Source organism: Ambystoma mexicanum, chromosome 3p, assembly GCF_040938575.1.
Source record: "Ambystoma mexicanum isolate Mex_15411 chromosome 3p, UKY_AmexF1_1, whole genome shotgun sequence".
Classification (NCBI taxonomy): Eukaryota; Metazoa; Chordata; class Amphibia; order Caudata; family Ambystomatidae; genus Ambystoma; species Ambystoma mexicanum.
In genome coordinates, this window is record NC_090925.1 from 520,807,564 (window position 1) to 520,833,249 (window position 25,686).

Here is a 25,686-nt window from a genome sequence, read left to right on the forward strand (position 1 = left end):
GGCAAGAATACTTGGCTTAGTTACAGTGCAGAACATGAAGGTAGGGTGAAGAGTCAACAAAAGAAATGGCCCATAGATACAGAAAACCAGAAACAAAACAATGAAAAACACAAGTGGAGGTTCACGTTTGCATTGAACCTCTACATCAATGACAAGAGGAGAGTGGAACAGAAAACACAGGCAGGCGTCGCATCTAGCCAGATGAGGGTGCTCTGCGGATGTGGTAGGGGAGGCTGATAAGGCAGCCAGGGACAAGGGTAGCTAGTTGAAGAGGGTGGTTTTGAGGGCTTTCCGGAAGGCAGTGAGGGATGTCTGATTCCTGAGGGTGGTGGGTAGAGCGTTCCATAGTTTGGGCGCAAGAAAGGGAAAACTAGCACCTCCTGCTTTGGCCCTTTATTATGGAGACGATCAACTGGTTGGTGCATTTAGTTCTTTTGGGTCTCTCCAAGTTGTTTCTGACAATTTTGTCAGAGAGGTACGAGGGGGCTGTTAGTGCAAGGCATTTGTGTGTTATGGTTAAGGTTTTAAAAGTGATGCGTTCTTTAACGGGCAGCCAATGTGCCTCGCGTCTGGCCTGAGAGATGTGCTCTCTTTTTGGAATGTTTAAGCAAGCCCTAAGAGCATTGCTTTGAATCACTTGAAGTCAGTGAAGGTTATGGAAGGATGTGCCGGCAAAGAGCACGTTACAGTAATCGGGTTTCGCTCCAACAGTGGCTCTAGCTATTGATAGGCACTTTTGTTCTGAGAGGTAAGGCTTGACTGCATTAATGAGTTTAGTTGTAAAGGCTGCAGAGGAGGCAATAGAAGTGACCTGACGCATCATAGAGAGTGTTGAATCCAGGTAGTCTTAACTTAGGGTGATACTTGGATTAATGTGTTGTCTACCATGAAGGCGCTGTATTGTTTATCTAATTTACTGAGAATTTAGTTGGTGCCAACAATGAGGATTTCCGTTTTATCCCCATTGAGGCAAAGGCCTTTAGCTGCCATCCAGGCCTGGATGGTGGAGTAGACCAAATGCAGTGTCAGAGCATCAAGTTGGTAAGACCCAGAAAGAGGAATGAGGACCTGCGTGTCGTCAGCATAGTTTGTGTAGGCTATGCCAAGGGTGTCAGGTTTGTCAAAAAGTGGCTTTGTGAACAGGTTGTAGAGGGTAGGTGAGGTGCATGAGTCTTGGGGGACCCCACAGTGGATGATAGTGGGAGTCGCACACTCCTGGACTGAGAATACTTTCATAGCTCTCCCTTCTAGGAAGGAAGTGACACAGGAAGTGGCTTGGGGGTGAATTGTGCTGACTTGGTGAGGTGACTGCAGAAGATCTTGTGGTCAACAAGATCAAACGCAGCAGATAGGTCAAGAAGAAGTAGAAGTGCAGGTTTGCCTTCAAGGCATGATGGGACTAAGCCTGAGGCAAAGGAGGCATTAATGAATGCTGCCAGAAACGGAGCAAGGGTTTCAGCACATTCTTTTACTATTTTGGCTGGACAAATATCCCCTTTGCAGTTGGAGGGTTTCAAATGTTTGAGCACGGCCAAGTCTTCAGGTACAGAGACATCCCTAAAGGAGAATTAGTTTTTGGGCTGGTGATGTGTCTTCATTGGGAGCGTTAGAGTGGTCGGTTTTAGCAGACGATATATGTTGTGCTTGAATTTTTGTCTGGAGGAGGTCAATTTTGTTCAACATAGCTGTTTGGATACTGGAACACAAAGCTTCATTTTTATCGATGTCTTGGGATTTAGTGGCCGGGGCAGCTAGTTCTTTGAATATGGCAAACATTTCTTTAGATTCCGAGGTGGCATTAGTTATTCTGGTGTTATAAGAGTTTGCTTTGGCGGTGATAATGGCTTTTATATATTGGTTTGATAGTTTCTTTAAATCTTCTTTGAGGGGGTCTTGTGGATTGTTTTGCCATTTGGAGAGTGCTTTATGTTTGCAGGTACGTCATTCTTGGAGCTCTGGGGTGAACTAAGACTTGGCACGTTTTAGGACTCTCGCTTTTTTGAGTTCAAGCGGTGCAATGGTGTAAATCTCTGGTTTACGAGTGTTGGTGTAAATTTCAGCTAGAATTGTTGGGTCTTGAGAGAACGGAGGCTTTAAGCAAGGATTATCTAGAAATGGTAGCAGGTTGCCTTTGATGAGTTTACGTGCACTCCTGGCTAGTGAGGGTGGTATAGGGGAGATAGGTTTGGACGTGATAGGGGTGGAGATGGTGAAGTGAATGAGGTGGTGGTCGGTCCAGGGGTAGGGGGTATTGGAACTGATGGAGGCAGCACAGTTGAGGTCTGCAATCCAATCTAGGGTGTGACCTTTAGAGTGGGTGGGCTTGGTGACCCTTTGCATGAATCCCAGGTCTAGAAGTTCTTTGTCCAGGGCTTTGCCTTCCTTGTCCTTAGGATCGTTGTGGCCAGGTTTAGGTCTCCCATTAAGATTGTTTTAGTGGTGGTTTTAGATTTTCCGTTAGGAGATGGAGTAGATTTTCTTGAAAGTCAATAGAGGGGCCTGGTGGTCGGTAGATGGTGTGGATCATGATCGTGCAGTTTGGGGAGAGAGAGAGTTTAATGGCCAAAGAGTCTGCATTCCCCGCTAGTTTGGAATTTTTTGTCGGATGTGCAGAGAATCCTTGGCAATGATGGCTACTCCTCCCCCTTTCATATTTAATCTGTCCTGACAGTAGATGGAGGTGGCTTGGCTAGGGCGATGGACGGTCCTGCGGCTTCATGTACCCAGGGCTGTCAGAAGATGTGGTGAGGCCCGGGGCAAAATATTTGGTGAGGCCCCCTTACAATTTTTTGCATTCAGCCAGCAGAGGCACCTCTGCAAACAGGAGACTTGAGAAATCTCCCTTTGAGTTTGTGTGCAGGATCCCAAATATGGTTTATTAATACAACTCAAAATCAACTACAGCAAAGTTAGATTTCTCTACTGAAGAAAGCTTTATGCCGGACTAACTTTTTTATCATATGCATAAATATATATAGGATGGCATGAGCTCTCCACTCTGCCACCGCCAACTCTCTGAGGGTCAGTCACTTCTCCAAGCAAAGAGTTGAGGGCAGATCTCTTTCTTCGGCTGGGACTCCCCTCTGAAAACAGCCTCCCTGCCTCTCTGAAACTTGAGCAGAACCATCTCCAGTTCCGGAAGCAACTCAAGACCTGTCACTTTGCTTCTGCCTTCTCTCTTCCTCTCCCTTGCTGATCACCTTCCTGGTCCATACACTGGTCACCTGGATAACATCTGAATTCAGGCCCAGGTTCCTGCCTGTCCAGCTGCAATCCTGCACTGCCTCTTAGCACCCCTGTACTTGTGGTCTGTATTTGTAACCCTACAATCCCTCTCTTGCACTTATTCTCCACCCGTTGGCTGCACTCATGAATACCCACACTTGCCACCTGTTGGCTGCACTCTTGTTTCTCCTTTGTTGCTGCACTTATGCATCCTACCCCACCCTCGGCACTTCTCCCCTCCCTCCTTCCCTGCTCTTGCGCGATCTGAATGACACAATGCCTAGAAAGATCTGTGTTTTGTCCTACTCGTTTGTTTCCCCCTCCTTGCCTTGTCGTGCCTAGAAACACGTGTGTACAGGCACATTATAAATGCTATATCATATCATTAAGGAGCACACTGCCCCTGTGTGCGCATTAAAACACACATCATACACAGTGACAAATGATGTACAGTGGAGGCCGGTACATTTCTGAACTTAAGAGGCTTAAAAGTTTGTGCCAATTAGGCAGGATCAACAGAGCACAGTGAGGGAGCCCAAACCAAACAAGGGTTCCTTGAGGGGGAGTTCTCACTCCCAGGAAAATGTTTGAAACATTGGGATAAATTATGCATGTAACAGCACTTTCTTTGCAAAATTGGGTAGAAATCCATACAATTTGCATTTGGTTTTGTATGGAAGCACATGGAAAATCCCAATAGTTGCAAATCACAAACCGTGCACAGGAACATTTTTTCAATACATTTCATGCCGCCTTTCCACGCAAGAGATGCTAGTATAAATATATATTCATGCTGGTTGATCTCATGCATGTCCATGTATGCTGCATCAATATATGCCATTGTTACCATGTACAGACTCCCAGCCAGTAGAAATGCCATGCCACAGAATGTATATCCAGGCTGACTGGGGACCATAAGTGTTATTACTGGCTAGATTGGCCTACATTGAATGTGCTCCAATTTAGCCAAGTAGTATGTTTGCTTTAACCTTGATGCATAGTCCTGTGCATCAAGGGTAAAGCAAAAAGAGCATTGGCAATGCTAACAGTTTGGGCATTCGTGTAGGGATGGGAAAGGCACTTCTGTATTGGAATTAGCTGGCCATTAATAGTGCCAGTGCAAAATGGTTTCAGTACCTGAGCAGCTAATAGCAGTGCCTGGCACATGCCTAATACTTATACACAAGTCAAAACTGTTGGCTTTGCCAATGCTTGTTTTTAACAGGACTTCAGAGAAAGACATGCAGGGTGTTTTTAAATCGAGTGGCCAAAGGCAGACCTGATTAAGACATTTTTATTACACCAGTTCCAATGAAGTCATGAACTCTCAAAAGACTCCTTTGAGAAAACACTTGCAGGCACATTGAGGGCAAAGTTTGATGGCAAGGCGTGTTTAAAGCTAGCTCAAAGAGTTCCAGTGAGGAGATGTTTTGAGTGGGAAGGGCAGGAGCTGGGTGAGAATTGCCATAGGGATTAGCATGGTCATGAGAAGTCAATGGGTGGGCAAATAACTAAACAACATGTACAAGTCCCTCCTCATATTGCATTTCTTCTTTTCTGTACTCGATGCTATCATTGGGACGGATCTTTCCAGACCCAGGATCTGGCAAATAATTACTCACCAGATTGGAAATACAGCTCCACAATCTGTGAAATCTGTGCACTATATGTTTATTTTAGAATTCTCTGGTGTGTTCGTGCTTTAAACTATGTTGGGCAGGGATTTAAACCGTGGCCGCTAGGTTCCAAAGTGAGACACTTCACCACAAGACCACTTGAGGGTCTGAGCGGGAGCCCTGTGAAATCCCTTGTCAATGTTGCACTGTACTGAAAATATTGATGTGCATTTTGTAGGTTTAAAAGGGGTGCAGATTTTGAACTTTGCTGATGATAAATCCTCTGAGTGGAAGAGGCAAATGTTCATGGGGTGACTAAAATACCTGCCTACACCCTGCTAAACCTCCCATCGCTGGACCTGGCCTCTTCCACTGCGGTAGGAGGGATGTCCCATAAAAAAGTCTATTTCCACCACTGTCTGTTCGCTAAAGCAATAGTTTTGGCTTATTGGTGGCACACCTAATAACCCAAACAAAAAGAATGCCATGTACTGGCGCAACACCATTGAGCAGATCGGGATCTAGCTCCTTCCTGAAATGTTGGGCTTTGTTGACTCGACCTGGCTTCATGGGCGGCGCCAGCCCCTGGCCACTTTGAGGCAGAAGGCCTCTTTCGATGTGTCGCCAGCCCGTAGCAATCGTTAAGGAGCAGCATCAGCATTAAACTTGCAGAGCATAAAAAACCTATCCATGCAATATCAACAGACTCACTTTGATAAAGCCAGTCTTAACTTCTGGTCTCAGCTTTTAGATGGCCCACCTCTCCAGAGATTAGCATAGCACTATGAAAGTAAAAAGCCTCTGAATTGGGGTGAAAGGTACAACTCATGGCCAAAGGGAAGGGGAACTAGCTTTTCAGCTTCCTAGCTGGGCTCAGGGAATTCAGAGGGAAATGGGAGCAGGGCTGGCTAAAGATGTGTCAGGGCTGGTGGGGTCTCATTTCTTTTTGATGTTTGGGGCACCCATTACTGATATGAACAATGGTCCAAGGCACCTGTGGAGGGCTTAAATCAATAATGAAGTCAAAATAATGCAGCAAGGAAGTTCAAAGCTGCAGATTATCAGTAGGTTTCTGTGTCATAAGACTGCCAACGTGGGCGCAGCTACTTGGGGGCCAATTTCAACTATAAAAGGTGAAAGTCCCAAATGCCATCCCTTAGGGGGGAGACCGAAAGTGTAATGGGATTATTGGCCCCACTCACTATCCGCTTTCAAAATTGTCATCCAGTCCCTGCCGGGTTGACCGACAGAGCTGTGACCAGATGGAACAGGACACAAATGTTAAACAGTGCCTGGGCTTCACTGTTAACAAAGGCCCTGCAATTACTAACATAAAACATTTTACTGTTAGCACCTGCATTCATATGCATACATTTTTAGGTAATTGAAATTGTGATGTGGGGTTAGCACTTGCATGACAGGGGAGTGATTAGAAGGGAAGTGGTGACATGAGACATCTCATTCTCACAGCAGTCCTTAAGTGTGACGTTTCAGAAATTAAGGCGAGAGGTAGCTGCTTGTAACATTGAAGCTTCACCAGAAAAGTCTCATTCGAATGTGAAAAGATGTTAGATGACCACACACAAGTAAGTTTGCTCCTCCCTCACAACCTCTGAAGTTAGCGCCTCCCCCAACTGTTAGGGAGAAATCTCATTCTATGGCTAGTTCCCCTCACCTAGTGAGTCCCCCAGCAGCTTTTCTGGATTTCTGGAGTTTATTTTTTCCACCTGGTAAGAGTGTGAGCTTTTCCCTCACTCTTACCTGTGTTTTACCATGTGTATTTTGACTTTTTGTGTGATTGTAGACTCTGGAGTACACCACTTCAGTAGCCCTATTCTTTTGTGTGTTACACAGCAGAGTTGTCTCTTAGGCTTCCCACCAACTTCATTTTCTGGGGCTGACTACTGTCCCTCAGAAAAGGGTAAAGTTTCCATTAACTTTACATAGTCACTTTTAACCACGGATCCAGTACACCCCATCCTATATGGAGTATTGGAAAGGGTTAATTCTTAGCCCTTTTTATCTGTGCCTCTTGGAGCATTGTTTCGCTGCCTTAACATTAAGACTTGGCTGGTGGCAGTGGTACCTACCCTAGTTTTCCTACCGCGGTTATATTATATAACGTGGTAACGTTTTAGGCTATTTTAGTATTCTCGAACTTTACATTTGCTTGCCCAAATACTTTTTATTTCAGCTCCGGTTGGGTTTAATCACCATTTCTTCTGTTAACATCCTTTTTGGGTCTTTCTTTGTGCGGCAAACCAGGTTTGCCTTCTTTGCTCACCAACCTTTGGCGAGCTTCTGACCAGAAGCCCTCCTTTGGTGTCTGGGTGTCTAGGTGGGCTGAATATGAGGGAGAGGTGTAGTCACCCCCTGCACAGGGTCTCCTTGGAGACCTAAGTCGCACTTTGTGTTGATTGGCTGAGGTGGTTTTCCGGGCTGGACAACCCCCCTGCTGAGTGATTGACAGCCAGGCTGTGTGAATGGGGTATGATTTTGGCATAAAAGGCAGGACTCTTGGGCTGGAAGTCAGAGTCGCCACTGGAACTGCAAGGAACCGAAGAGAAGCGGAGAAGAAGACGGCTGCTGCAACCCCGGATCCCGGTGAAGCCCTGCTGTAGTCCTGAGCTATCTACCCTTCAACGACAAGAGAAGATCCAGTCCGCAGTTTTCTTCCCTTGAGCCTGGTGGGATCAACCAGCTCACCCTTTCTTCAGTTAGAGCATCCTCTCCTGGGTCGAAATCGCTGCTGTGCTGTAGTGGTCCGAATAGCCATCAGAAGAGCCCTCTCCTGATTTAAAGGAGAGCACCTTTTATTAATCATTGTCTTTTTCGCTGCTGCTGGCCTCATCCCTGTGTAGTGCAGATCGCTCCAGACATCCTCCTTCTTGTCCCCACGACTGAAGCCGCAGGAACCGTGAGTCTGCAGGAACTACCAGGAACAACTGCTGTGGCACCAGCTTTTCTCCAACGGAATAAAGTACTGTGCACATTTGGTCGTTCTCTCCGACTGACCATCCGGAATCAGGGTGAACCCTTTTCCTCCATGAAGATTTATACTTTCTTCCCTCCCTCTTATTACTTTTCCTTCCATCTGACAATATCTAAGTATTCTTGGCATCTCGAATCTCGAACTGTTCAACGTGTGATCCTCGGCAACTGAGCATCCGCTCCATTGACGCTTGCGCAGACATGTTGACTTTAATCTGTATCTTTGAACAAGCCCTCCAATTCCCTTGCCTAGACAAAAGTATTGCCTGTGATTTTATCCCCTTTTCCCTTGTTTGAAATTCTAAAGGAGTGGCGGAGAGTGGCAGTCCTGCAGTCTACTTTCTGTTTTGGTCTGCTTTCCCTCTCCACCCTTACCTGAAGGAGGAGCTACACTTATCCACCATAAAGACTTGGAGCTACCACGGAGCGGACGCGGAGTGGCGGAGAGTGGCAGTCCAGCAGTCTACTTACTGTTTTGGTCTGCTTTCCCTCTCCACCTTTACCTGAAGGAGGAGCTACACTTATCCACCATAAAGACTTGGAGCTACCGCGGAGCGGACGTGGAGTGGCGGAGAGTGGCAGTCCTGCAGTCACGGCTGGCATGACTGGACTGACAGCCTCCCCACAGACTCCTCTAGAGGAAGAAAATGGGCGCTTAAAAAGTTTGCGCCCTCGTCCACACCTTGACAAACTCCCGCAGCCCCTCGCACAGTCCTCGCCCTCGTACATGCAAAGGGTGAGGGCACGGAGCTGCGAGAATTGTGCGAGGAAAGGAGGGAGGCGCTCAGGCTCGCGTCTGCTGCTGCCGCGAAGCATCGGCTGCACGCCCTCCCTGCGACGTCATCAGAGCAGGAGCTCTCTGACACCTTTGAAGATCCTGCGCCATGCCTTTCAGAGGCGCAACCTACAGAAAACAACAAAACAAGCACAACGAATTTAAAAAAACGTCAGCGCCAAGTACAAAGAATGTCTAAAAGGAAAAGAAAAAGACACTTTAAAGACAATACTCTCAAAATAATGCAAAAGTACAAAAAAATACCATAAACTTGAAAGTAAGCATACCCAAAGACAGAATCACAAATGAGAAAAATACAAGAACAAAACTCTCTCCATTATCGACGTTGACAAAGTTTTTCCAGAAAAAAAAGCAAAACGGGGGGAGCTGCACAGGCGCATTATACGAGCTTAGGGACGCTGAACTACTGGACGCAGTGCATGACCTACAACCACTCAGTAAGCACAGGAAAATTATTGAAAACGAAAAGATCACACCAATCCCCTCAAAAATCAAGCTACCCCCCACAGAAAAGAAAGCCCCTCTACCTACCAACTTGGAAACCAGTTCTATACCAGATAAAACAATCAGCACAGTGATTCCCGACGACTTCACCTTCGGCCAAATTCCACTCTCATCTCATACCACAACCCCTTCACCACTTCCACTAATCATCCCCCCAGTCCCTTTAACAAACGAGCTACAACAAGCTACGGAGCCTGAGATCGCTTCAACTGCTGTACAGAACAAGAAACAAACCGCAGTCCCATCCTCTCCTCCAATGTCATCACTACTTTTTCCAGCTTCACAGGATATAATAGCTTTATCACTTAACTCACCAACTGAACAGCGAAGCCTAAATCAACAGAAGATAGAAGAGCAAAGAGAATGCAACAAAACCGGTCACACAAATCGACCGCCCCAGGAATCTAGAGACAAAAGGAAATCATATCATGACTATAATCCACGCTACGACAGATCGAGCTTCTGCATCCCCTCCACTGCTACACATGGGCCAAGCAGAAAATCCTCTGCAGCTACTTATGAAACACCTTCAAAGAAACCAGACTTACTTTCATATATGTCAGCACTAACAATTGCCTTAGTCCCCTTCACCAAGCTCTACGAATCATTACACGACACACTAAAGGAGCATACAGTACTCCAAGCCATGATTCATACGAAACTCATTTTTCTTGAAGGCCATGTTACAGCTCAAAAAGACACGAAAAAAATGTCCTGCACAAACTTGGCTGACATAAACGCACACCTCCAGACAATAGAATCGACCTTGAACCTTTTAGAAAAACGATCATCAGCAAATGGATCAGCTATCCAACCTAACGCTCCCGCACCACTCATTGATCTCACAGCTGGAAATCCACACAAAAATATTGCAGCTGAAAAAACGACTTTGATCCCCAAAAAAACCCAACAGCTCCCATCCCAATCTACAAATGGATCAATCACCAATATCGTCCTAATAATCGACGGCGAAGAAAACAAAAGTAAAGCAGCAAAACAGCCAATGGAACAACCCTATTCAATCTTTGACTCAACTAGACCCAAAAACCCAAACAATCTTTCTGCCTCAGATGCCTCTAGCAAAACTCCTCTTCCAAAAAAAAAACCTCCAACCTGGGTCCTAAACCTGCTGCAATACTTATGAGACAACAGACTTCTCAAAATAAATTATCCCAACAGATTGATGTCCCAATGAGCCCTCAGCCCTCACTCACAAACCAAGTCACCAGGAGCTCACCGATAACATCTGAGGACTTCCTGCTAAATTCTGACCTGATGAATCTCACAGAGCACTCTGGCACTACATCCGGTATGGGCTCTTTATCTTACCCACAAGAAGACAGTACCAGCCCTTCTAAATTGGATGCGCAAATCAAGGATCCAACGACTAACACCAAAGAATTAGAAAACTCACCGATCTTCTTAACCCTGGAGGAACGTCAACAGAAGATTGAACGCTTGGAGCTAACAAACAAAAAACAGAATCAAATAAAACCAATATGCGACCCAGATTCGTCAGCATGAAGGACGACCAAAAAAATGAAAATCAAGAACAGAAAGATACAACAGTACCCAACAAGAGCGTTCAAATTAACCTGATCGACTGATTGCTGCAAAACACTCGCCCGAATCATCACAAAGAAATCATAAACGAAGAAACAGTTCAAGACAAAACACCGCCTATCTTCTCGACACCAATACTCCACAACAAACACACAATACAATTCTACCAAATCTGGAATCCTGATGGAGATCCTGATCCTTAAGCTAGAACAAACGAAAGACAACAGAGATGAAGTCACACTAAATAGAAGAGGAGTCTTGACCTTGATACATCTTATTCCAAAGCTGACTCAAATTATATCAGACGATTTGAGGATTGTTGAATCGAGCCACTACCACGGAAGAGCAATGTGCTACCTTCATATTACCTCAAGACAAATTAAAAACAAATTGATAGACCGAGAAAGAGACTTTCGAAGCCTGGGGTACCATCTGTCACAACAGAGAAATACCTCTGAACACTCAAGTCCCAAAAATACTGAGTTCACACTGAAAAAGCTGCAAAATAACAGCGAAAACAGTCATCATTCAAGACCTAAGCACAATACAAATGTCAGCTCCCATGAACATAGACACTCGTATCGAAATACCTCAGTGACTGCACATCAAGACTCAAATGTGCTACCATCGGATCAGACCCAAGCTTCACCTCAATCTATTCGAACTTCAAGCAGACCAGAAGACGCTATCAAAGAAAAACAGGAAACAAAAATAGCCTTCTGCAAAGAAAGACATGATCAGCACAAGAACCTCACCAAAACCATCCATCCAGTACAAGACCTCCCTCCAACCTCCAAAACCAAAAATTTGAATTCATCCAGCTTTTGGGCATTGCTCCCAAAGGTACTGGCAACACATCGATCGAAGTAGCAACTCATGGACAGTACCAATCTTCGAGACTCGACGAATACACAAAAGAGCGCACCTTGTGATCTTAAACTTGGATCATGGAACACTAGAGGATTTAAACACCTAACCTCACCCAGTGACGTCAATCTGGGATCAGCCGATTTGTGGTGCTTCCAGGAAACTTGGCTGACCAAAACTCCATCACTCGACGGCTTTGACCTCCGCCTGGCTCCGGCATCAAAACGCCCAGTTGGTCGACCATCCTCGGGCCTGCTTACCGCATGCCGCATCAGCAGTCGCTTGGCAATAACAGACATCATCGTCTCAAACTACTTATTACTCGCATTACTGCTAACATGGAAACTCTCCCCTCCTAACAAGACATTTCAACAGACGATTCCTGTGGCAGTATTAAACGTCTATTGGAACCCCGCTGCAATTTATCAAAAAAACTTTTTGGCCCTAATTGAAACCACTGTTGATGAAGTACGAACCACCCATAATACCTACCACATCATAATATTTGGCGATCTAAACGCCCTCTGCAACCAGATCCTGCCAAAGGAAAAAAAACGAGAGCGATTGACAAGGCGAATCGTGGATCAAATTGATGAATTCAAGACATCTTCACAACCTGGACACAGTATACAAAAGCAATACCCGTCCTCCAACATGGGCGAACAACAAATCAGCGTCAACTATTGACTACACCTTCGTGTCTGAACCTATTCTATTCTTAACAACCTCCTTTGACGTCTACCAAACTACATCTAGCGATCACAATATTCTGATGACTACATGGAAAACATTACACACCAACCAGGATAAGATGGAGGTTGGACTCAAACAAAATAACCAAAGAAACAGACTGTGCCTCACAGCGCAAAGTATAAGAGAACTTACAAATCGCTATGCAAATCCCACCGACGTACCCAAACTCGAGGCTACAGACTGCGCCCCTTTGCTAAACTCATACAAGACACAGAAAGGCAATCTTAACAAAAATCTTCAAACACCAACTCATTCATATGACAAACTCCTGGTCCTAAAACGCTGCGCCTTCAGGAAAGCAAAAAGATATGCAGCAACACTCCCCATGACCAAAAGAGCAATAGCTATTAAAGAAATAACAAGAGAATACAAATCTTGGGTGAGAAGACACAGATGGGCACTACAGCAACAAGATGCCGAAACCATGCTGAAATCCATCTGCTCCAACAACTCGAAAGAATTCTGGTCACTACTGAACAAAACATCTTCAACCACTGGTCCAGAAATTACGAACTCCATCGATGAAGCCACCTGGGCTGCTCACTTTAGATCACTCTTCGAGCTGCCAGACACTCCATCAGAATATGTGCTTCTACAATCATCGACGACTGACCCGAAACCCTTGAACCAAGCCGAGGCCTGGACAAAGCTGGGCGACCTAGATGACATCTGCGGCATCATCAGAAAACTGAACAAATCTCGAGCCCCTGGCCCCGATGGAATCATCAATTTCGATCTAAAATCACATCCTGTCGAATGGGGTACATTTATAAGAATTGTGTTCACACGATGCGTGACTGTACAATCAATTCCTCCAACATGGCTGTCCGCAATAGTGGTCCCGATTTATAAAAAAGGTGACAAACAAGACCCCACAAACTATCGACCTATTGCTTTACTGGACCCTATAGGGAAAGTCTTCGGCTCTCTTCTCTTGAAAAAATTCCAATCTTGGGCCTCACGTTCCCCATGTAATGACAACTTCCAAGCTGGTTTCAAAAAAACACTAGGAACCACGATCAACATCTTTCTCTTAACCATCTTAAAAAACAAAGTAAAAGACGGCCACCCAAAAGTGTATACAGCCTTCATAGACTTCTCTAAAGCCTTCGATAGAGTCGACCGCACCAGACTCTGCCAGAAATTATCTACCTGGGGCTGTCCAAGCAACATCCTAAATCCGATCAAAGCACTTCATACAAATACCAACATTAAAGTAAGACTAAATCAGCAAGGCAGTCTATCTACTCGATTCAACACAAAAAGAGGAGTGAAACAGGGCTGTCCGCTGGCTCCGGCCCTCTTCATCGCTTACATGGGAGATTATCAACACTCTGAAGCTCTGATCAGATCCTTTCCACCAAAAATAGCACAAACGAGCATCAGCAGATTGCTATACGCGGACAACCTTATCCTATTGGATTTGACGCCCATAGGTCTTCAACGCCAACTCACCAATCTACAACTATTCTGCAATGAGAACAATCTAGAAATCAACATCGAAAAAACTAAAATCATGGTGATGGAGCGCACAGCCAAAACCCAGGACAAGTCCAACTGGTTCCTAGAAAAAACCAAAATTGAAAGAGTAAAGCACTTCAAATATCTGGGCGTAATACTGGATAACTCAGCAAAGGACATGGCTATGCAAGAATCTCTGTTTGACAAAGTTCAAAGCCTAGCAACAAAAGGCAAATCACTACTGAACTTCTACAAACAAAAGGCGGTCCCCACTGTAACATATGGAGCAGAAGCTATGCCATGCCTATCTAAGACTCTCTGGCCTAAACTAGAAGCTTACTTCTGGAGGACGACTCTCGGCCTACCAGATTCAACTCCAATCACACTGATACGCCGAGAACTCAGTCTGCTTTCCCTTCAAGGCACGGTGGACTCCAACACACTGATGCTCTACAGGAAATGTATTCTACCTAACTGCGCCTTCCTCCACGAGCTGGTGCTCAAAAGAATCCTAGGGGGAAGCTGCACAATGCTAAACCAATAGAAAGAAGAACATCAAACCTTACTGAAATCCATCGAATGCACAGAAGATGATCTGATCAATAACCCCACAAGAATAACCAAAAAAATAAGAGATAGACTGGATCCACACCCTAGATGTAGCGACCAAATACAAGCTCGTCTCTCACTTGACCCCGGTATGGAACAAGATGACCTCCAGAACTATATCAAAAAATTTCCAAGCAGAGCGGCACGCAACCTCATAATGAGAGCAAGACTAAACCTTTTAGACACCAACGAAATTCGTCATATAAGAAATCAATCTCTGACTAACATCTGCAGATTCTGTGGCAAAGAGAAAGCGACTATTCGCCATCTTTTACTGTCTTGCCCAAGTTTGACGGACACTCGACATCCCTACAAGAAACACATCTGCCAGCATTCAGCAGTAACTGATGAAGAAACATGGTGGAAAAGGATGATTAGTGGTGATCACACATCTTGGCAACTAGCGACATTCAAGATCCTTCACACCCTAATCGAAAAACTTGCCTTGAAACGACATGAAAATTAAGACTTTCTTACCTACTGGGATGACCTTCTTCTCCTTAATACCATTCAAAATAGCCAGAAATGTAAGATTTAAATCAAAGAGACTAAACATGACTAAAGAAACAAAGAGCAAAGATGTTGTAAAAATCAAATTCTTTGATTAAATATTCAACAATAAAAAATGAAAAAATAAAAATTCTAAAGTACAAAGTGTGTTTTAACTTTGTGAGCATTTCTATCCGCGGGTATGCGTTAGTATCGCAACACTGGTCTGTCAAATCCTAATGTACTTACCTTGAATTTGCTGGAACAAGTGGAAGTGATAGTGTGTGGTGTATTTTACGTGTGGTTTTGAATTTATAGAAGTTAAATGTTTTATGAACAGATGGTTTTAAATAAATGTACTTATATTTTTTTACCTGAAGCCTTGAGTCAGTGTTTGCTTGAGTCACAGTAATTGTGGTCCTTTGTGTAATTCTACTACTGCTCATTTACTCTTGAGATAAGTCTGGCTGCTCCGCTACTGCTACCACTTTAACAGTGTACTGCAGGCTTGTACCAAAGGTGTACTTGTATTACCACTTGTAGTCTTAATTGTGCAGTGGTCCCTAAGGGCACATCACGGGATTCTGCCTAACACTAACATTTGCATTGTTAGTCCCCACCCCCCATCTCCCCACCTCCCCCTGCCATTTTAGCGTAGGTGCACCTCTGATGCCAGGAACCCACCCCCAGGGCTGGTCATTGGGCCGGCTCTCGCCGGATCCGAGATCCGGCACCAGATGCGTAGCTGGATCTCGGGATGCGGCCAGAGTCAGCTGCCCCAAAACCCTGCTCTATGCTGGGGAGAAGGGGGAAAAAAATGGCCAGAGCAAACTGCAACTTCCTCTGGTGACCCCATGTAAGAGATCACAAGAGGAAGTTACAGTCCTCAGCCACAACCAGGTTTATGTATTTATTTATGCAATGTTTGTTGGATACATGGACCCGGATTATTTATTTATGCAAAGTTTGTCGGATACCTGTATCCGACAAACATTGCATAAATAAATACATATACAGGTATCCGACACACATTACATAAATAAATACCCCTATTAAAACGATCACACACGATGCAGCCACCCAGCTGCTTTCAGTGGGGAGCTGCAGGAGTTGTGCCAGGTGGGGTTCAAGTAAAAGAAAATGCTGCTTATGGCGAACAGAAATCACCCTGTTTGAACAGTACCCAAGGGGGAGTTTTTTTAAAATAAAATGGGAAGCAAATTGTGCATTTTAAAGAATATTTACTCAGCAAAACTGGTCAAAACTATTATCTGCATAGTGAAGTCACTCATCACCAGTGACATGGAAGTCGTTTAAAGTGGAATTGATATATAGTTTGGAAAAGAAATTAGGCCGTTTTAAACTATTATTTTTGACATTTCCTCTGATCAGAGGTCAACTGCCACCTCCGCCCCTTAACCCCGCTTCCTTGGGCAACGCCCCCCCCAAACGCTTCTCCCACCCCAGCCGTTGTGGGATCCCCCAACCATTTTTTTCCATTTCCACCACTGCGCAACCCTTAATGAAGTGGCTTCCAGGGCGCCTAGATTTAGGGGTCAGGCTGAACACACATTCACATAAAACACTTTCACCCATGCATTCATCCACCAGTTACACAACTCCATGCATGTATACATAAAACCAAACACAGCATTGACACAAACACCAACATGCACGCATGCATTCATACATACATATACACACTCATTTGATTTATTTAAATATACATATATACACATTTAATTTAAAATAAAAAAAACACTTACCTTACTTCCATGCACCAATCAAAAGCATCCACGCAGCCAACACGTAGACATGCTGCCTGACAGGAGAGAACTCCTCTCCTATCAGTCAGTGTTATCATGCTGGGCAACGTGAACACGCTGACTGACAGGAGAGGAGCCCTCGCTTGTCATTCTGCAAGTCCAGGTTGTCAACTGAATGACGGGAGGCAGCAGAGCTCACTTCTGAGCCCTGCTGTCTCCCGTTATTTTGCTGTTTGCTGCGGAGCCAAACGGCTTCGCAACAAACAGCAAAATCATTGCAGGGGCAGAGAGGAGACGGCACAGTCCCCCCTGTGAATAAAGTACACGTGAGACTGTGCTGCCTTCTCCTTAGGAGAGGGGGCCGCAAGGCCCCCGCAAGCGCGAGGCCTGAGGCAGTTTGCCCCCCTTGTGTCCCCCTCGTGACGAATCTCAGTGATTTGACCTAAGGGGAAATTATCGAGGCTGAAATATCCGAAAACGAAATGTTCGAATTACCAAAAGTTCGAACACTTTGTTTTTGGACATTTCAGCCACGATAATTTGCCAAAACACACATTCTCACACACACACACACACACAACACACCCATAACACACCCCACCACCATCAACATACACAAACCCCACTTACCTTCACGCTTGTTCCTGCAGCGCCAGTTCCCTTTCACTTCTGTGATTGGGAACTGCCGCTGCAGGGTCCTTTTCTTTTCTTTTTTTTTTTTTTTTAAACGGACGGCTGCGGGGGTGTCCCCCGTAGCCCCCGCTCGCTATACCATAAAGTATAGTGAGCGGGGCAATGCGGGGACACCCCCGCAGCCCCCGTTTTATTTTTTTTTAATTTTTTTAAAAAAAAATGTTTATTCTTCCACGGACGGCTGCAGGGGTGTCCCCCGCAGCCCCCGCTCACTATACCACAAAGTATAGTGAGCAGTGCAATGCGGGGGACACCCCTGCAGCCCCCGTTTTTTTTTTTAATGCTACCACCAGAGGATCAAACTTTTGGTGTTCGATCCTTTGGTGGTAGCATTTTTAGAACTTTTGGTCTTTTCGACCTTTTTTTTCCAGTCATTTCGACCTAAACCCTCTTGACGGCCCTGCATGTAGCCATGACTCAATGATGACTAGGAGGTCTAGGTCCAGGTTGGTGATGTCATGGACTTCAGTGGCGCATGCAGGCAGTGAGCGAGCATTGATGAGTGCACATTGAAGGGGGCCGGTGGTGTGCTTTGGGTAGTGAGTGGTAGATGGGTAGCGAGGGGAAACTTGGGTCTGGCCTGTTTTTCTCTTTTCTCTAGTAGTAATACTGTGGATCCCTCCATGGAGGTATTAAGTTGGAACGAGGGGCGACGGGGGTTGTTGGTGCATTTGGATGTGGATAGGGCGATGGTGTGAGAAGTGGCAGTGGGCCGTGAGGACCGCCCGGCCAGCATGCCGTTCCTGATTTCAGTAGGCCTTGGGCATGCCAGAAATAGTGTTGGTTTGGTACGTGCCCTTAGCCTTTCGAATCTGCAGTCTAAGTGGGCAGAGATTATAGCTGTGATGGCGTTATTCCTAATGAAAGAGGGAAAAGGCGGGCTGGAGTGTAAGGGTTGGGAAGGCGCATTCTCAGTGCACCGAGCTGAGATGGGCATTACACCTGAAGAAGAGGCAAGGGTATGTACATTTTTGCTGTACGGCAACTGGTTGCAATGATTGGGCCGCATGCTCAGTAGCCGCAAGCAGTAATTGCCGATCAATACTCTAAACAGGAAGCAATAGGAGAGATATGGTGCTGGGTTCATGATTTGGTCTTATGGCGAGAGTCAGAATCTTAAAATTCTATAAAATCGCGAGTGGTGGTGGGATAGGGAAGTTTTCAGACTTTAGTTCTGAAGTGCAAGCTTACAATAGGCAAGCAAACAGCGCTCCCGTATGCAGGAGCGGGGCAATCAGGAACCTGGTTCGAGGTGGCACAGGCAGAGATTGAACAATAGGCTATGGCGGCCCATGGTAGGTAACGGGGTAGTTAAATATATACATATATAATTTAAAAAAATGTATTGCTCTGTGGTTTTGTTAAACAATTCAATCTTTGAGAGTCCATACTATTATGTTTCTCAAATAGAAGCGCCCACCAAACAATCTTTCTATAGATTTATTTATTTATTTTCACATATACATTTTCATCATATTGAACAAATACTGGACTTCGAACCGCTACACTTGCAAAATATGTTTTTTCTTCATGTATGCCATTTTTTTAAAAGTTGTGCGAAAAATCAACTATTCAATTGGTTCAACAAACCTACTCCTCTATTTTTTACACAGGCCTGAGACCCATAGAGCGTTTACGTTTATGTGGTGGATTTGCAAAAGACTGGGATTCAGAGTTTGCCGTGTCATACCTGCCTGTGTCGTCAGAGCAAACTGTGAGGATTTCCCAGTGGTTCCGGACAATGTACTGGATTTATACAGACGCTTCCAGATCAAGGTAACCTGTAGTTTGGATTGACATTCTAATTTTTCTCGAACACTTTTTTTTTATATTAAAAATGTATGGCTCTAATAACTCAGAATTGTTCAATTTTGCATTATTTCAAATAAGTGTATTGTATTTCAAAGGTTTGTTTTGCTATTAACTCACACAAAGAGGTTCAAGTTGTTTCCATATTTCTTCTCATATCATACATCATAGCACAAACCCAAAAGTCACAAAACCCAAATACTCAGCAATTGCACTCTAGGGCATCACATTTCTTATTCCTAACTTTAAATATCATGTAATTCATTTGTTTATCTTACTCTACATTCAATTATGTTAGACCTAGGAATACACAAGTGTTTTTTATGTTTTATGTTAACAATCTTGACACTTTTAAAGGCTTATGAAATGAAAGTAATGATGTAATATCAAGCCAATAGCACGATAAACCAGTACATCTCAGTCTAAAAATAAAAATGACATTCTCTGCCAGCAAGATCAACACAAGTTATTGGTAGTGTGATGTATCTTGCCTCCTGCAAGATGTACCCCGGGCCAGTGATGTACAAGGAGCAGGAACCAGGCTGACCCAGGTCAGTATTAACAGGAACATGCTTTAGTGCCTCTTGGTTACATAGATAAGATCAGAAGGTAGGAGAGAAGATCTACAGGCCTCCACCCTGGTTCCTTCCCCCAGCTCCAAGTCCCAACCATCCGTCCCTGGAACACTCGGGTGCCCCAACACTCCAAGCTCCACCTCAGCATTCCACCAGGCCCCTGCACTCACACATACCATCAATCACAACATCTAGGATACTACATAGTACTTTGAATACGTTCCCAACATTACTCAGACACACAAACACTACCTGAGCTCTGCACAGCAACACAACAGCAAAGCTAGCTTGCATTTCCCCTCTTTCCGCACTAACCAAACCCAGCCTCCCCTGTATTTCAGATCCGTTAGAATGTTGAAAGTCTACTGGACTGGCAGCAGAGCATGGTATGAAATACAATAGCATATGTCAATATCCCATATATGTATGTATACATACTTATGGTGGGGTAGCTATAAGCTATGGAGATGTGTTCCACCAATGGGTGTCAAGGGACATCAGATAGACAATTAAGTAATTTGTGTGTGTGATAGAATACACACACTAGATGACAGCTATCTAGCTATACTACGATTTTGTGTATGGACACCTTGTGTTTCGTGTGCACCCCTGTGCTGTCCTCATTGATAAGCATTGCGGGGGTAGACAAGAAATGTATGAAGGAAGCATAGACCATGTAGATGTGGAGCTGCAACACCTCCCTTTTACGCTCTGAGCACCATAAAAACACCTGGCAGCACGCCACACCGCTTGTCATTAGTACAAGGGAGAGTTGACATCCTAACGCTTGCCTATTGCTAAAGCGAGCAAATGTTGTTGCCTGAGACTATGGGTTGACTTGTATGATGAAGAGGCGTTTGCAGCTGCTTCAAAACGCTGCAGCACGTCTGGCGTAGGGAGCTGCAAGAATGTCCCAATTCTCTAGCCTTCTGCTCCAGCTTCACTGGCTCCCAGTTAAGAGCTGTGTTCAATTCAAGGTTCTGTGTATTGCGCATCGTACATTTCACAATACTGGGCTTGAATATTTGCAATCTAAGCTGACTAGATATACCCCTACCAGGCAGCTGTGGTCCATTTCCCTCAATCTGTTGACAGCCCCCAGGTTCTGTGAGGCACGGTTGGGGGCTCGGTACTTTTCTGTTATTGCACTTCTTTATGGAATTCCCTTCCACCTTAGCTTCGTGAGATCACAGACTTTTGCGCTTTCGCAAGGCCCTTAAAAACCCACCTATTTTGAACCTCACGTTGTATTTATTACTCTTGGTCACTCTGTTAGGCTGCTTTGCTGATCTTTGTCTCCCCCAGTGCCTAGACGCCCTCGTGCCTTTGCTATCCATAAATTATATGAATAAATAAATAAGAGGATGCATTTCATTTGAGCCAAAGGCCTGGTGGTGTTGTCCAATCAGGCGTTGTGGGAAGGAGTTGTGATGGATCCAGGGTCTGGTCTTCCACAGTTGGGAGAGGGGGCCGCTCATGGAAGTCATATGACTTGTTATTGACAATTGTTGAAAAGGATCAATGGAATTCCTAGTCACTACTTATTGCCAGAGTGATGGCATTTTGCGGGTAACAGAATAGCACGATGAGGGTGATGAGCATTCGGGCCTTATTATGAGTTTGGGGCAGCAGTAAAACATCCAGTATCTCCGAATAGGACACTTTTTACTGCCCTGTCAAATTTTGAATTTGGTAACCAAAGCTCTTGAAAACTGCCTGCTTTGTCGTAGAGGAAAGGACCTCCACACAAATGCGTTACCACATGTGGTATTACCCATGCAGAATTAGCACATGTGGCTGTACAGCATGTCCCTATTTGATTCATATAGGACTCCAAAATGGGGAATAATAGAAGGGTCTGCATGACTAAATCATACAGACCCCTTCCTGTTACCACTGCATTACTGCATGCGGTGAGAGAAAACGAGAGTGGCGGTATTACCAGAGGAGATAACGTCAAACTCGAAATGAGGCCCTATATAGTGTCTGATTATTGTTGACGTGGGCAGTGGTTCCCACATTACTACGTATATATTTAACAGCTTTGGCATTCGCTTGAAGGACCACCGAAATTTGGTAACTCACACCATTGCCTTCCGAAGGGAGCGATTGGGGAACCAACCCAGTTTACCAGAAGGGAAGGCATCAGCATCCCAGTTAAACTTCTTTTACTACTTTTAAGCTGTCTGAGTATATAGGGTGAAGAGTTCCAGACGAATGCTCCGCTAGTGAATAGGAGACTAGCATCCAACTGTTTGCAGATCGACAAGATGTCGTGTCCCAACCTGAAATGTAATGGGGCAGGCCTGCACTCACCTGCTTGCGTTAGTGTGGCATTCTCGGGAATGGCTCTCTCAGTAGCAGAAATGGCTGCTGCGTCATACTGATCAGCGATTGGATGAGCTGAGATGGAGTTAGGCCCCCAGAGCAGGAAGAGTGCAGGTGGCAGGAGGATGGAGAGGCAACCTGTTGTCTTCATGGTGCACTAAGGATATGTCCGATTCCCAGTACACACCCGGGCTGACATTTAAGCTATAACAGGTGGCGTCGAAACAGGGCAGGGCGGAGGAGGTGGGTGTCAAGGCTCTTCCCTACGTACATTACACAATCATCCCGATCCTTCAATGTCCTCAGTCTGAACCAGGAAATAGATCATAACTCTCCTGTACAAAGACTGGGCTGGCGTGCTGATGGCCTTGTGCATTACTTTAGTACAAGACTTTTCATGCATGTAACCAAGACTTGCTTTTGAAATGTGGAGAGATATAATGTTGAAAAAATAGCTAGCAGTCCTGCAGCTACTGAATTGGCAGGGTTTCTGGTCTTTGCACCACCTATTCTGGCCATGGCAGACATCCAGTCCTACATTACATAGTGCATTGGGCTCGTACTGACACTGTTGCACAGACGCAAAAAATACTTAGCTCAAGTTGTGAAAGCGCAGATACTGATCTTTTGATATAAAATGGTGGTCTGGCCATTGGGGATCAGTTACATCTTGAGTCCTTTGCCCTTTGTGTGGCCCCTGCTCCATTACTACCGCATGGGTTTCTGGCTGCTCTTTGGCAGGCAGCCTCTTGCTTCCCACTGTGGTGTTGAACGTGACCCGATGGGATCTGCAGGAGATGGGTTGATCCCCAAAGTCTTCCTCAGCGATGTGCACCATGGCGGAAAGTGCTATAGTGTCAGGTGCATCAAAAATAAGATGGCACCTGTCACATTTACAAGGATAAGACACCCCTTACAGGGATGGAATGCCAACAAGCAAAAAGGCATCAACACTTCCGGGTCAAGAAAGGTGGACTTTCTCTAGCACAAGTGAACTCGGACTGTCCTCTGTGCAGTTCCTGTCCGGAAGGACAGCGTAACTCTCTCAAAGTCCAAAACAAGTGCCTACGAATTACACCAGGAGATTAAACCTGCGCAAAGTGCTCCACCGAGAAATAGGCATTGCGATGCTGGCAAACAACTCCTGTAGCTCAACAAAACTTTTCACAAAGAACTGGGTAAGAAGGAAAGCTTATTGGCATTGTCCTGGCCCATCAGAGTGCATGAGCATGTGGAACTGTGGCCAGGCAACACAGATCAAGAAGCAAACTGTACCACGGAAACCTTGGAGTAATCTGGCAAAAGCCTTGGTATACATACTTACAGCTGCAAATACATTCTAGCAGCCAGGACACGACGTTTGATGTGATGCGTCACAGTGTTCAATGCTTCCTGCATTCGTACCCGCTTCTCCTGGACCCGCTTCTCCTGGACCCGCTGCTCCAGTGTCTTCTGCTCCTGCCTGTGCCTACTTGTCCTACAACCACCTCCTAGTCTACTTAACCAGATGTAAATTTGATATCAGTAACTTGTCAGGATTTTCCTCATGAGCACTCAGACATTGGTGCTCCCCTCAGGAGTTACCTTGGCCGTGTTTATAGCAGGTAGCCTGGTGGCTCAAACAGCGGCAATGCAGCCTTCCGAAGTAGCAGTCTGGTTTGCTGTGTTTTAAACAAGGTCACTTTCCGACATTTGCACATTAATCGTGCATTCCCCCCCCCCTTGGTCATTTTGGTCGACTATATATATATCTATATATATATATTCCCTGGAGAAAAAGGTTTTCATTTGGGGTAATTCCCTTACCCACAATGCAGTGCTGATGTGGCTCGGAACTGGATGTCTGCTAGGAGGCGTTCTGGAATGTGTGACATGGCTGGAATGGACGATTCTACATTACATGTTGTGTGTTGGGGGGTAGGAGAATGGTTGGTGGCAGGGTGAGGTGGTGGTGCTGGGTTAGATGGGAGACCCCCCTATTTTTATTTTATTTGATTCAACCAAAACTACCACGGGAAAAATGCACGAGTAATGTGGAAACGAGGAAAGCAACCTGGTTTAAAGCACGTGCATCCATCACACTGTTTGCCACCACAGACGAAGAGCTACAAGAAGGTGGAGAAAAGACTAATGATACTAATACCCTACGCACACCATGGACCCCTCCATTACACACTGACAGACACCACCGCACATGCACTGGATGGGTTCTGCTGCCACAGAGCCAGAGTTTAAAACAGGGGGGGGGCGTCCTACCCTCAAAATTCAGTGTATGCAATTATTTTATGCAGGAACATTGTACCTTTGTACTGAGTCAGTGGGACAAGACCCTCTTAATCTCGCTGAAATGCAAACCGTAAAGACACACTCTAAACAGTTATGTTACTTCAGCTTTTATTCTTTGACTGTTGATTCATACTGTGATTGTATGTAGAATTTCTAAAGCAAACCGTGTTCTATGTACACGGTTCTCATCTGGCTGCTAGTCAATGCAGCGCAAATAATTAATACAATTGAATTTGTGAAGCAAACCGCATTCTGTATACAGAGTTATTATCATCTGGCTGTTAATCAATTCAGCAAACATAACAAATACACAACAAATAGAACTTGTCGCATCCATAAACAGATAATGTGTGGTCTTCATCACCATATACGCCATGAATCCATAAACACATGAGTCAAAGGTTTCCTTTCAATGGGACAATCCTGGGCTTGAGAAACAGAACCCTGGGTGTGTCTCTAAATGACACATGATTATAGAGTTCCGTAAGGTGTTTGTGCAAAGACTCTCTAATAGAAGGTTGGAGACCTGAAGGAAGGTCTACCAATGCCTGGCAGAGGGGTGACCAATAAGCAGAGCAAGGGAGCATGAGGCTACCGGATACAGATGTGCACTCCTAAGCTGGTTAAGTGCATGGATTTATAGAGTGACGTAATGCAGCTGATCAAGCCTCTTCACACCGCTTTCCGTACTGCAAACCCCTTGAAATCAAACAACCTCTAAGTATCTCCTATAAAGAAAGATCCATTTTCCAAAGGTCTATGCTCCGCAGATGGAGATCGCATGAGTGGTCCCCCCCCGCCCACACTCGCACACCTCTGCCAGATGCCTGCCACAAATCAAGCCTGCATTTAGAATGAACGGCGGGGTTCGCTGTGAGAGATCACATTCGATTGAAGGGTGCTAATGTGGTGTTAATCCCTTCACATAACTCTGACACTTACAGCAGGCTCCTTGAAGCAGCATCTGGTTCTACACACCAGGCCCGGACTAGCCTCTAGGGCAAGAGTCCCATGGCCAAACCAAAAACAGAAAATGCTGGCGTGGACCAGTTTTTTGGCCGATTTGGGACAGTTTGATAAATTAATTCACTCTGCGGCTAGTACTTTTGACCAGTGTTGCTGAATAAATATTCTTTCAAATTCACACTTTATCAATAAAAAAAACCTTGGTCAATATTTAAACTTTGTCACAAAAGGAATGAATAGCCATTGGCAGCTGTGGGCCACTTTTTATTGGTGCCCGAGACAATTGTATGACCCTGTCTGACCCTGCTACACACCCTGGTTTCTCCTTTTCTGGCCAGTGAATTGAATTGCACACACCCTTAGCTGCACTGCCCTCTCCTATGATGATA

The 25,686-nt window shown here is 45.1% G+C and overlaps 1 protein-coding gene across 2 annotated transcripts in view; it reads left to right on the forward strand.

The window, feature by feature from the left end:
• The window catches only part of LOC138580565 (E3 SUMO-protein ligase KIAA1586-like), a 185,932-nt gene that overhangs the window by 64,545 nt on the left and 95,701 nt on the right, over positions 1-25,686 (forward strand). For both annotated transcript variants that reach the window (XM_069651207.1, XM_069651208.1), the window contains exon 2: positions 18,947-19,109. Coding sequence is in view for 1 of the 2 variants with exons in the window: in XM_069651208.1 (XP_069507309.1) it covers positions 18,947-19,109 (163 nt within the window). In the remaining variant the exon portion in view is untranslated. The remainder of the gene's footprint in view (positions 1-18,946; positions 19,110-25,686) is intronic.